Below are 12,319 nucleotides of genomic sequence, written 5' to 3'. Positions count from 1 at the left end.
CATGCTCCCAGGTAAGGTAAGTGAAAAGGGCTCCCTACCCTGTATTCCTCTCTGTAGTGTGTTCTCATTTGTCCATAAATGTATGCAAGTTGATAAGAGGATTTGTGTCTCTCTGAGTGATAAGAGGATTCCCTGTAAGAACAAGTTTAGATTTTTTTAAAAAGTAATATGTGACTCAGAATTTCAACCAAAGCTCCAAACAGAGCCATTTCTGAGAAAGTTCAGTTCATTTTTGTTTTTAATTAATTTTCTCAAGCGTCTGCAACTTCAACTTCCAGATGAGATGCAAACCGGAAGAGCCAAAATACCTTAAGTGTGTTCCCGTGAGATTTTTTGGATATACACTGAAAGCATGAAATATAGAACTCTTCTGCAATTTTCAGCCTAAATTTTCAATTCTAAGAGATGCATGTAGTTTGGATATGGTTCAGACAAGCATCCAGGATTTTGGGTACCTAGTGAGCTCTGCATGCAAAATTAGGCAAAATATGTTGTTTGTCTAATAATCATCGACCAGTTCCAATCCGGATGGCGGTATATTAACAGAGCTGAGACAAAAGCCTTCACAACAAATTCTCCCATATCTATGCCTATCTCTTGCCTGTGCTGATTTCCCTCACTTTTAGAAGTGCTAAAATTCATTTGCAGAGCCCAGTTTTCAGACTTGACTAGTTGAACTAGAGCTCCCTGAAGTGGCTAAAGTCAGCACTGGAACTCAAAAGGTGAATTTAGGGACTGTCAGTATGAACATCTGAATGCAAAATTGGTGATACTAATGTAGGCACCCAAGTTTGAAAACTGGGTGTACAGTATTTAAATAAAAATAAAGGAAAGACTCAGTAATGATCCAGATGAAGAAAAATCACAAGGAATAGAAATTGACTTTCTGAATTATAATATTACAAAGTTTCAGTGATAATGTACTTAGATTGTAAGCTCTTTGGGGGCAGGAACTGGCTTTTTGTTCTCTGTATAGCATCTAGCACAATGAGTCCTGCTCCGGGACTGGGGCTCCTCCATTCTATGGCAATACATATAAATAGTAGTAATAGAGGTGAAAAAAAGAACCAGATCTTGGAACCCTTGCTCAGAATTGTGAGAACTTGCTCATGCAAGCAGTCCCATTGGCTCCAATAGGATTACTCACATGAGTAAGTGTTCATGAAGGGGTATAAGGGCTCCAAAATCTGGCCCACAAAGCTGAGCAGACACAAAGGTTTTCTTTTGAACAGAGACATTTTTATACTAAAACTAGATGTAATATTTAAGATTCATTGGCATCCCTTTGGGATGCAATTTAATAACACCATTAATGTCGTTTATGCAGTTAAATCCTGTGGTCATTGAGAATTGTTTACTCGTCCTGTTTCGCTTTACTGCAGTGCTTTACATGAACTGCTGTCTCTCTTGGCTCCTACTTCACTCTCCTGTATGCAGCGTGTGTGAATTAGTGGTAAATGCTTCTTATGGAATGGTGCCACTGGAGGCTAAAAAGAAACGTGCTGCTGGACAGACAGCTTGTTGAAGGAAGATTGCTTCCTCTGTCCTTATAGGAACGTCAACTTGTCTAAAGACACTGGCAATCAGTAAGAAAGAAGCATTTTCACATCCCTGCCAGGAAATTCCTGGGCTCCTGCTAAACAAATACCTCCATGTAGTATGACGAGCTATCAGTGGGGTTTTTATCGCTTTGTTTGTTTTTTATGTACCCTGCTCAGCTATAACAACTGACTCAACATCATGACTGATTTTGCCTCACTTAGAGGCTATAAGCAGTGGACTCCAGCTGCAAGCGAATAGCCAGTGTATTATTCCTACATCCAACCAATCATCTCAACCTCAGGTCTATTATGATAGTGTCTTCCACAGAAAGATAAACATGAACGAGCTTGGGTGACTGTTTTATGCATCCTAATCTGTTTAGTCACATTTAGTCACATTGACGGCTTTATCTGTAGAAAATGAATAACATGAACAGAGTGGCAGCTTTAGCTCAATGCAACCTATGTGACCATACAGAACCCTGCACTTCCATAGATTCTGTATTACAATGCACATATCCAACCTGCCAGGACAAGTATCATCCCTTATTCCCTCTCTGTGTTTCTGCCTTACTCTACTGCTGCAAATTACAGCAAAAAGTGAATTTTGCATGAATGCAGTGTGGCACCAGCTCTATCTCCTAGCTTCCCAGGCCATTTAGGGGGTCACTAGGAGCTGCTGAATCACCATACAAGAAAGGTTTATAGCAGGAAGGAGGAGACAGGCTGAGTTTCATAGGTGTGTTGAATGGGAAGGGATGATGAGACCCATTTGCCTCATATAGGGCCCTGCAAAACATAGGTCCATCCCTGCTTGGAATTGGTAATGTATCTGCATATTCAGCATTGGGAAGTCAACATCTGGGGTACAGGTTTCCAAAATTCGAATTGTCTCTCATTCCCAATACCGCTCCCATTTTGTTCAGCAAACAAGGTAGAAATGTTAACTCAGACATGAAATAGCACCAGCTATTCTGTTTGCTCTGCAAGCCATCAACCACCACCAGTATGAATAGCAGGAACCAAAGGAGACCGCAGGCCTTAACCAGAATTTTACAGAACCTCAAACAGGCTTCATAAGCACAGTTTTAAGAAATGGTTCAGAAGTTTCAATTGAACATTTTTAACCAGTCCAGTTGGTGTAACTAGCTTTTAACAGAAAACAACGTCTATTGTGGTACTGGTTCCAGGGACTTACGGCTTCTAAAGATACTGACACTCCAGTTGAAACCAAAAGAGGCCTCTTGGAGGTTATTGGAATTTCCATTAAGTTTGGCTAAGCTCATATTTTAGCAAAATCAGCTTTTTCTGCCCTTGCTGCTGATTCAGTAAGTTTAGAAGTGGCAGCCAATACTGCATTATGGTGTTTGCCTGCACCTAATGAATGAAACCATTTTCCAAGATAATCTTCTCTATTATCCTTCATACCAATATCAGTCTCCATTTATGTGCTTATATGTCCCTCATCACAATAGTATCTGAGCTATGGGGATAGGTAATGTCTTTGTTGTCTATCCTTAATGGTGCCTAAGAGAAAAGCAAGGCCTTGGAGACCTGAGGAAGACCTTATAAAATTATGTTTACCAGCTCCTGTACTATTTGTGAGGAAAGGGAAAAACTCATCCTAAAATCCATAAGGACTTTACAGCGGAAAACACCATTACATTCAATAGGTCAGAGACATATTTAGAAGTTAATTTTCATAGTTTGGAATTAATGGATAAAATAAAAGGTGCTAGAGCTGACTGGATAATTTCAAATTTTTTTGGCAGGGAAAAGGACAATTTTTTGTGAAAAATGTCATGAAAAATGGGTCCCTTTTTTGACCATCTCCAAAAGTTTCTGCTATAGAATTCTTCAATGACAGGCAGACCTGCCCTCTTACTAAGGGCTAGATTGTCACAGGCTGTACTTAGGATAATAATGAGTAAGGCTCCCTCTTATTTCCCTTCACGACTCTGCTCAGGTAGTGACTCTGGTTGAACTGAGAACATCAGGGGCTATTCACCTGATAGACCCTACTTGGAGGAAGTGGGTGTGGAGCAGTCAGAGAAGTCAAGAAGTGTGTGGAGCTCTAGCTCCGTCCCCTCTTCTTGTTGGCTAAAATAACTGCCTGGATGCACAGGGAAGAGTAGACTTTTCCAACAAAGGGGTGGAGTAATTTCCTCCTCATCCAAAAAAAAGTGAGCAGCAGGAGAGGCTGTGTGTCTCTCTCTGAGTCATAATTCCGTCTCTGGTGATCATACTACAGTGCAGCCCCTTTACTCAAGGCAGATTGTAACATTATCACCTAAACCCTAACTGAGAGGACTGGTACAGGAGTGTAAAATGGACAGAACACTGAGTAAAATGACAGGTTTGTACAACAGCAGGGGATGATGACACTCCTGAACAAACCCTGTATGCTAATTTGGCATTTGTGTCCACAAAGGGAGGGGGGAAAGAAGGATAGGGGAATGAAGACAGAGACAAAGTAACTGATGCTGAACGAAAATTTTTGTAATTGACTATGAAACCCTGAACCAGATGAAATTCACCTCAGCCCCAATCTGAATCTATGTGGGTTAACCCCTGTGCCAATAGTTAGCCCCACAGAAGACCCAAAGAGAAGAGCACTGCAAGTATCATTTTTGGCTAAGCTTGCCTGGTTTGCATGGCTTTTGCTCAATTTTGTTTTAATAATATAAAATTAAGTTAAAACGTACACTTTGAGGTTCATGTGAACCCATAACTCAGTGAAACTTGGGCACCAGAAATCATAGGCACTAAACTCCCTAGTAAGGTCTGCAAGGGCCCTAGTGAACCGAAATAGTGAGAAAGGGGTTGCACAGCCCTCGCATTTATAAGCAGAGGGGATTCACTGGATTTTCTGAATGTCATCTCAACCCATAGCGTTGCCCTGAAGATATTCAGCAGGAAGGGAGAAAGAAGAGAAGAGTGAGCAGACACTTCCAATCCAGTTCAGCAAACAGGAGACCATAAGAGTTACTCTGTAGCAGGGTTTTCAGATCTTGCTGTCTTGGAGTAAAGCTGCTGGATTGGCAAAAGTGCATTATGTTTATTCAGGAGATGGCAGCTAGCCCCATCTCATTGGAAGGGACCCTCTCAGAAACAAAACACCTGAGAGTTCTATTTGAAAGTCAAAGTGTATTTGACTGACAGTGATTACAGTGCTGCTTCATTCAATAGGAAGTACTGAGACAGACATGCAGCTTCTCTCCACCATCCCAAATAAGAGCATCCACATCTTATGGCTCAGCTCACCTCCTCTTGAGGGCAACATTAATCCTTCCACTCATTCAAAGAGGAGTTGGGTCAGGCTCAGTGCAGATCTCTTCAACACACTATACGATGCAGATAGCACCATGCTGCTCATTATACTCTGTGATTGTAACGTCCATGTGATTGTGTTTATGTTAGTAATGGAATGAAGAGAGAGAATTTACTTCTTAAAACCATTAATAGTCTAGGAGGAAAAATGTATTGATTTTAAACAGTCCTCCTCCTCCACACACTTTCAGTGTCTCCTCTTTTTATACTTTAAATGGTACAGAAATACTCACTTCACTGTAGGAAGGGTTTTTAACTTGGGTTATGACAGCATAACAATACCCCTACTTTTTCTCCCCCACAAAAATATTGACATCTTGGTATAAAACACTGCACTTTAGATGTTCTAGTGACTTCATCTTTACATCATACTATCTTTTCCACTGAATTTTAGGCCCTTAGTTTTAGCTCCAGTGCTGACCTATGTTTGGTAGCTGAATAGTTAGTATCTGTATTGGAGCACAAATAACTGCATTCACAATTTTGTGCCCACATATGCCAGTGGTTGCAAAATTGTGCCTCAGGTGTTGCATTTTATGGGCTTTTTTGTTGGTTGGTTGGTTAATGTTTTAACTCAGGGGTCTGCAACCTTTCAGAAGTGATGTGCCGAGTCTTCATTTATTCACTCTAATTTAAGGTTTCGCGTGCCAGTAATACATTTTAACGCTTTTAGAAGGTTTCTTTCTATAAGTCTATAATATATAACTCAACTATTGTTGTATGTAAAGTAAATAAGGTTTTTAAAATGTTTAAGAAGCTTCATTTAAAATTAAATTTAAAATGCAGAGCACCCCGGACCGGTGGCCAGGACCTGGGCAGTGTGTGTGCCACTGAAAATCAGCTTGTGTGCCGCCTTCGGCACACGTGCCATAGGTTGCCTACCCCTGTTTTAACTTATGTCTTAATGCATAACCTCTTAGATAAGAAAGACATTGGACCTGATTCTCCCCTGCCATATACCTTTTGTTGCCATACAGAGCTGTGCAAAGTGTGTGTAAAACACTACCAAGTCATGACTGAGCTCAATATGACTACTTGGGGAAGTAAAAGTCTGATCCAAAGCTTAATGAAGTGAGTGAGAATCTTGCAACAGTTCTGTGAGCTCAGCTGCCACTAGCCCTAGGATCAATAGACCAAAACTGTGGTATGACCTACATGACATGGGTGGGAGGCATAACCTTTGGGTTATCTGTCTGGACTTGGATTATATGGCGCAGCATGATCCTGGCACTGACTATAATGCTTGTGCTGATAGTTGTACTTGTCACTTTATCTTCTTCTATTTGTCATGTTTGGGGTTTATGTTGGATTTCCCTTCTGCCTCTCACTTCATCTGTTCTAATTCAGGAAGGAAAATCTCAACAATTTCTCAATGACTAAAGTAGGGTGACCAGACAGCAAGTGTGAAAAATTGAGACAGGGGGTGGGGGGTAATAGGAGCCTATATAAGAAAAAGCCCCCAAAATTGGGACTGTCCCGATAAAATTGGGATATCTGGTCACCCTAGACTAAAGGGAGTTTTCCTCTGTTTCTTCTTTTTTTTAAGGGTTCCCAAGGTAAAACATTTTTAAAGCTGTTTTTTATTCCAGTCAGGATTCTTATTCACAATGGAATATTTCTTTTTAGGATATGCCTATGATTATGGGTGCCCAAGTTTCACTGTGAGTTTTGGGTTCACATGAACCTCAAAATGTATGTTTCTTTTAGGATACAATTTGTGTCCTGAAAACAAATCCAGTACCATCATTTTCACATTGTAATGTAAGCTATAAGTTCCCGTATGACCACACTTTGCATGACTCTGAACATTCCCTTGGATATGTTTATTTTGAAGAGTGAATGCCTGTATTTGTTTGGAAGAGCTCCGTTTTCTAATATAAATCTGAATACTCAGAAACAGTAAGTCGAAGATGGTGTCTGTAGTCTCATGGGTACTTTTCACGTCCTAAACTGATCTATTAGGACTTAAATGATGATACTGAATATAAAATATTGATGTTTCATCAGCTGGATCTTTTGAGATATTATCCCTGATCAAAACACACTCTTGCTCCATTCTTTCCTTAGGATTGCTGCTTCAAGGTCTCAAGACTGTCTCCTTCTCTTATTCTAGAGCCAGTATGATTCTAGAATATCATATCACTGCCATGCATCTGACGAAGTGGGTATTCACCCACGAAAGCTTATGCTCCAATACGTCTGTTAGTCTATTAGGTGCCACAGGACTCTTTGTTGCTTTTTACATATCACTGTCTCTGACTCAATCTGTCTCTATTACTTTATATTTTCTATACCCTGGTCATACTTCCTTCCTTCCCCCAACCATCTCTTTCTGATTGTGTCCTTGCTATGTACAATCATCCCCTCTTGTTCTCCCATAATAGGGGCCATTCTTCTTGCTTCATTTCTTTCCTCACATCCATAAGCTTTATTTTTTTATCTAAAATTTGTAGGGATTCTGGGTTTGACATGTCCTCTCTCTCTTCCTCTCTTTCCTTCACACTCTCTACCTGGAATTTCTCTCTCTCTCTCTCTTTCTTCCAAAGCTGCTCACTCTCCACCTGGCAACAATATCCTTCTAAAAAGCTCAAGAAGGCTAAAAATATACCCAAGTACATTTGTCATCTCCTTTCCCGGCACATAAATAACTGTTCTCTTAAAGCTAAACTTGACAGTTTCCTCTATTCAATTTCCTCACCAATCATACAGTGGGCTGTTCTGCAGCACCTCCTTTTGGCAGTGTTTGCTTGTGCTGTTAAATGTTGGTCGTGATTGTGAGCAAGATTAATTTGCACATTGCTGAAGGTTTGCACCTGGCTCTGCAAGACAAAATGCTCAACAAACCATGATTACTTTGGAATCTACAGACAGAGGAGGCATCATCCTTAGGCAGACTGATGGGAGAATGAGAATGAGTAATGGCATTTATTTGTGTCTCCGCCGGAGTCTGCAGTGGTAGTTTTGAGGGAGAGTCCATCCTAGTGAGACATTTCACTTTAAAATAAAAGTGTATTAGGTGTTTTCTTTATTTGTAAACATGCCTAAATAATGATAAAAGGTCAGAACTATGCGTCCAAGTGTTATATTTTTAAACGTGGTAGAAGTCTGAAAATACTAAATTCCATGATCCCTGGGAGTCTGCTATAGCACCTTAACGTGGTTTGAGATCTACAAATGAAAAAGCATTATATAAACACCAGTTAGTTACCATCCCCAGTTTACAAATACAATCTATAGTGGTTAAGTGACTATCCTGTAAACTATAGCAGTCTTATGGGTTATGCATTGGCCTAAATTATTAGACTTGAGCTCTGATCTTAGTTTGATGCTGATGAATGGTCTGACATAGGTTCACATAACTTTCCCTTTCTAACCTTTTGTTTTCCCATCTGTAAATGGGGAAGAAAGATATTTCCCTGCATCATATAGATTCTACAAGACTCAGCTAACTAGAGATCCCAATTTTTCTCTTGTAACTCCATGGACTTGTGTAAGGTGTTATGTAAGTGAAATGTATTACTGAGGCCATTCAATGGAAGGGGTGAGAGTTCTAGGATTTAATCTCTGTGCTCTTTCTTTTGTGTCTAATGTCCTCTAGGGAAACATATACTCCCTTTATTTTACAGCATATAATACACCAGGCTTCTTAAAGTCATAGGCAGGTTTTGAAGTCTTTGCAGATTTTGTGTAAGCTAATTTTTTCACAGCATCACCAACTTTTGAAGCTGCTTTTTAATGATCAGAAACAAAAAGCAAAGCCTCATCTTCAGTTGCACCCCAATGATCTAAAGCTTATATTTAGCAAATAACCTAACAAAATCCTACTGCCCATGTGTTTTACAAAAATCAGGGCTAGATTGTGCCTGGTAGGCAGAATCCTGCTTTAAAGCAAATAGTCTCCCAAATCAACTTGATGCATGGGACAGCATGCACATTATTGTACCCTTTCAAGGGTGCAACCTGCTCTTCCTGTGTAGCTAAGTAGCACCATAGAGTCATCTAATCTTGGCCCATCCAGGCCCCATTTGGGCCCATGTACCCCCAGGGGAGTCCCTCCGCTCCTCCGATATGCAGAATGCAATACTTCCTAGTTTGAATAACAGTGGTCTAACTGCTGTGGAGTTGGTTGTGCAAAATTTCTAATTAGAACTTATGTAACATATGTAAATAAGCACACTATGATAGGGTGGCCTGCCCTTTTAAGGGCTGGAGTCCTAGAGCAGGCCAGCCCCCTCCAATTAGCTCTTCTTGCCACACCTGGGATGAGGTGTGGGGTTAATTAGTAGAACTAGCTGGGCATGGTGGAGCTTCTATGAAAAGCAGCAGGAGGCTGTAAAGAGTAAGCAAGGCTCCTGCAGGGGAGACCCTGAGGCCACTCAGGAGATAGCCAATCCAATGACAAGTGACCCATAATGGCCAAAGTTTGTTCTGCGGTGGCCTGCCTTGGTTTCTCACCTTTCAAGAGGCTTTTTAAATAAACTCCACAAAGGCTTTCATGACAACAGCCCTCCTTAGGAGCTGTTGTATTAATTTAAAGTTCAAAACTAACACAACAGTCTTCCTCCCAACCTTAAGCTGGACACAGCCAAACTCCTCTGTTGTCTCTAGGTCCTTCCTACCCTAGCAGGCTGCACCTAGCCCTGCCTTATTGTAGCAACTTCCCTGGTCCCACTGTCATCCCTACAGGTATCTCTCCCTCTCGCTGCAGCTTCCTAGCATTGGCATTTGCATACCCTTCTCTTCAGGTTCCTGCTGTTCTTTACAGGAGACTCAGCTCCTCCATACCCAGCTGGTTCTACTAATTAATCCCAGACCTCATTCCAGGTGTGGCAGGCAGACCTAACTGGATGGGGCTGTCATCTCCAGGCCTCTGACCTTTAAAGGGGCAGGCCACACACACACACACACACACACAAAATGGCTGAACACATTTCACACTTTTCAGAATAATTCACCTCTGAGCAGAGACTAAACAGGGGACATTTCATCCCCAAATGGTTTTATTTGAAAGAGTTAAGAGTAACTGAAAAATGGAATTATAATGGAAGTTGAATTTCAGCTTTAGACAGTCAGATATTGGAGTGATGGGAATGATGCAAGTACACATTTAAGCACATTACATAGCTTAGATGGACAAAAGAGACAGAGCAAAAGCTACCACTACTACTATTACTCGTAAGGCCTTTGGGAGGGGACTGCCTTTTTGTTTTTTGTTTGAAGAGTGCCTAGAAGAACCGGGACTGGCACTCTTAGGCACTAACCCAAAGCAAATATAACTAATAACAATAATTATATTACTGCTGAAATGGACAGCAATATAATATCATACATAGTTAAAAGTTCTGTTTTATGAATAAAATAGAAGGTTCCCACTGGTATATGGACATATTTGTGCATGGTTGCATGCAATCCAATTAAGAAATAAGAACTAGCAAATTCTTTAAAAATGTACATATGCTATTTCTTCCTCTTTTCCCTCTCTTCTTGTCTGTGTTCAGCAAATAATTAAGGCTGAAAAGGTAAGATCTTCAGATGAAGACAGTGCATCTTGAGATTGTTGGGGCTTTCATTTTCTGAGCGAGAAAGAGACACATATCTGGAGGCATATTTTTGCCCAGCTGTTTTTATTTCTAAAGTTTATATTTATATCCTAGCTTTTTGGTACAGTTGTGGGGTGGAAATATACTTTCTGACACAGTCCAGCTTCTGAAAGGTTTGCTACATGACAGTCAGCATAGTGGTCCAGAATCTCCAGCCCAGTTTTGGCCACTTTGTGCCACTCAGGTGGCAGACAGGGGTCATAATCCACAGACAAGTCACCAGGAAAGAATTCCCCGCCATGTAGGACAACTCCCTGCTGGCACATCTGTGTTGTTAATTGATCCTACACCTCTGCCAAACCTCTCTTCCAGTTTAGTGGGTGTGTTGGGAGCGGCAATGGTGGATTACCACTACACCAATTCTGCACTGGCATAAGACTCATTAAGGACTTTATGGCAATGGCACTCTGGCCATGGCAGGCTCTCAGAATCAGGAACTGTGCAAGCATCTAAGCAGAGTTCTGATACAGGACAGAATCTGTCCCCATTGTCTGTATACGTCTTGGTACTCTTTACTAAGGTTGTATGCAGCTCCTTTAGGTAAGTTGTACATTTTAGAATTGGTGTTTGAAAATATTGTTTTAAAATTTACCCCAATCAAAATGGTTTCAATCAAATTTTGACATGCCTGTTCTTTGATTTTTGCTTATTAGCTTTTTCACTGATTTTTCAAACTTTCACGAGACTATAGTACATTTTACTGTGTGAAACATGCAATATCCTTAGCCAATGCCTGCAATGGTTGTACACCAGAGGAGGATTTGGCCTGATAGCTATATTAGGGACGGGCAAGTAGTTAATATTTATATTAAGTTGATATTTATATACAGAGGTTCTATTATTCAGGAAATATTTAGAAATATTACAATAATGAAAATGCATAAAACTTGTATATCATTTTTCACCCATAAATCCCAAAGCCCTTTACACAATGTGGGTGGGAATCATTATCCCCATTTTAGAGATTAAATGACTTGATCAAGTTCACACTGTGACCTGGGAGTAGAGCCCTTGCCTCCCAAATGCCATGTCCCCCGCCCAGCCACTGAGTCACATTAGCTCCTCACCAGTATACAAGACTATATGTCAGTGTCACTTTACTGTGGTGGATTTGTTCCGGTACAAAATGTTGCATAATTTTGCATTAGGATGGGCATCAGAGGCAGACAAGCAGAATATCAGCAATTTGTTTTCCTAGCTCACTGCGGAAGCATCCTCATGGGGTCCATGGACACCTTTTATAGCCAGTGTCAGCTGGAAACAGAAACCATGCACTGTTTCCTGATCAAAGCAATAGAGAGTCCTGTGTCACCTTTAAGACTAACAGATGTATTGGAGCATAAGCTTTCGTGGGTGAATGCCCACTTCGTCGGACGTTTCCTGATCGTCATTCTCGAGCAGCATCCATCTCTTGAAAATATTAAACATTCCTTCCACCCTGTGGAGAACAACACTCGCTCTAGGCAAAAGAGAGATAATGACACTGTCCAGAAATAAGTAGTAGCAGCACTGAGAATCTTGGACAGAAGCTGCATTTGACCAGTAGTGCAAGTAGGGTGGTACTCTAGGCTTTGTTTAAGTTTGTTAGCATGTGTATTGTGCTGTTAAATTGGTCAGGAGTCCTCAAGAGGAGAGCGGTGGGGCGGGGGGACAGAAGGTGATTAAACAGTGTTTTTGATTCTGTTTCTCCCCATTGGTCTGAATTATCCATGACATTCATACTGCATCACATCAAGTCCAAATCAGTAGAGGAATGCCTCTGCTTGCACTGACCAGAGGATGTTTGGATTCTGATGTTAGCCCAGTTCTGCAGCCTGGCAGGTATCAGGTGTTGTCCCCAGTGTATAT

At 40.9% G+C, this 12,319-nt stretch overlaps 1 protein-coding gene across 6 annotated transcripts in view; it reads left to right on the top strand.

Annotated features, from left to right (window-relative positions):
* The window catches only part of GABRG2 (gamma-aminobutyric acid type A receptor subunit gamma2), an 87,861-nt gene that overhangs the window by 51,976 nt on the left and 23,566 nt on the right, over window positions 1–12,319 (top strand). The window contains exon 6 of one of the 6 annotated variants that reach the window (XM_065410205.1): window positions 4,470–4,478. The exons of the other annotated variants lie outside the window; for them this stretch is intronic. Coding sequence (XP_065266277.1) covers window positions 4,470–4,478 — 9 coding nt within the window. The remainder of the gene's footprint in view (window positions 1–4,469; window positions 4,479–12,319) is intronic. 6 annotated transcript variants of the gene reach the window in all.

This window comes from Emys orbicularis, chromosome 8, assembly GCF_028017835.1.
Source record: "Emys orbicularis isolate rEmyOrb1 chromosome 8, rEmyOrb1.hap1, whole genome shotgun sequence".
Lineage (NCBI taxonomy): Eukaryota > Metazoa > Chordata > Testudines > Emydidae > Emys > Emys orbicularis.
Note: the sequence above shows the minus strand (reverse complement) of the source record. Positions and strands in the feature narration are given on the sequence as shown.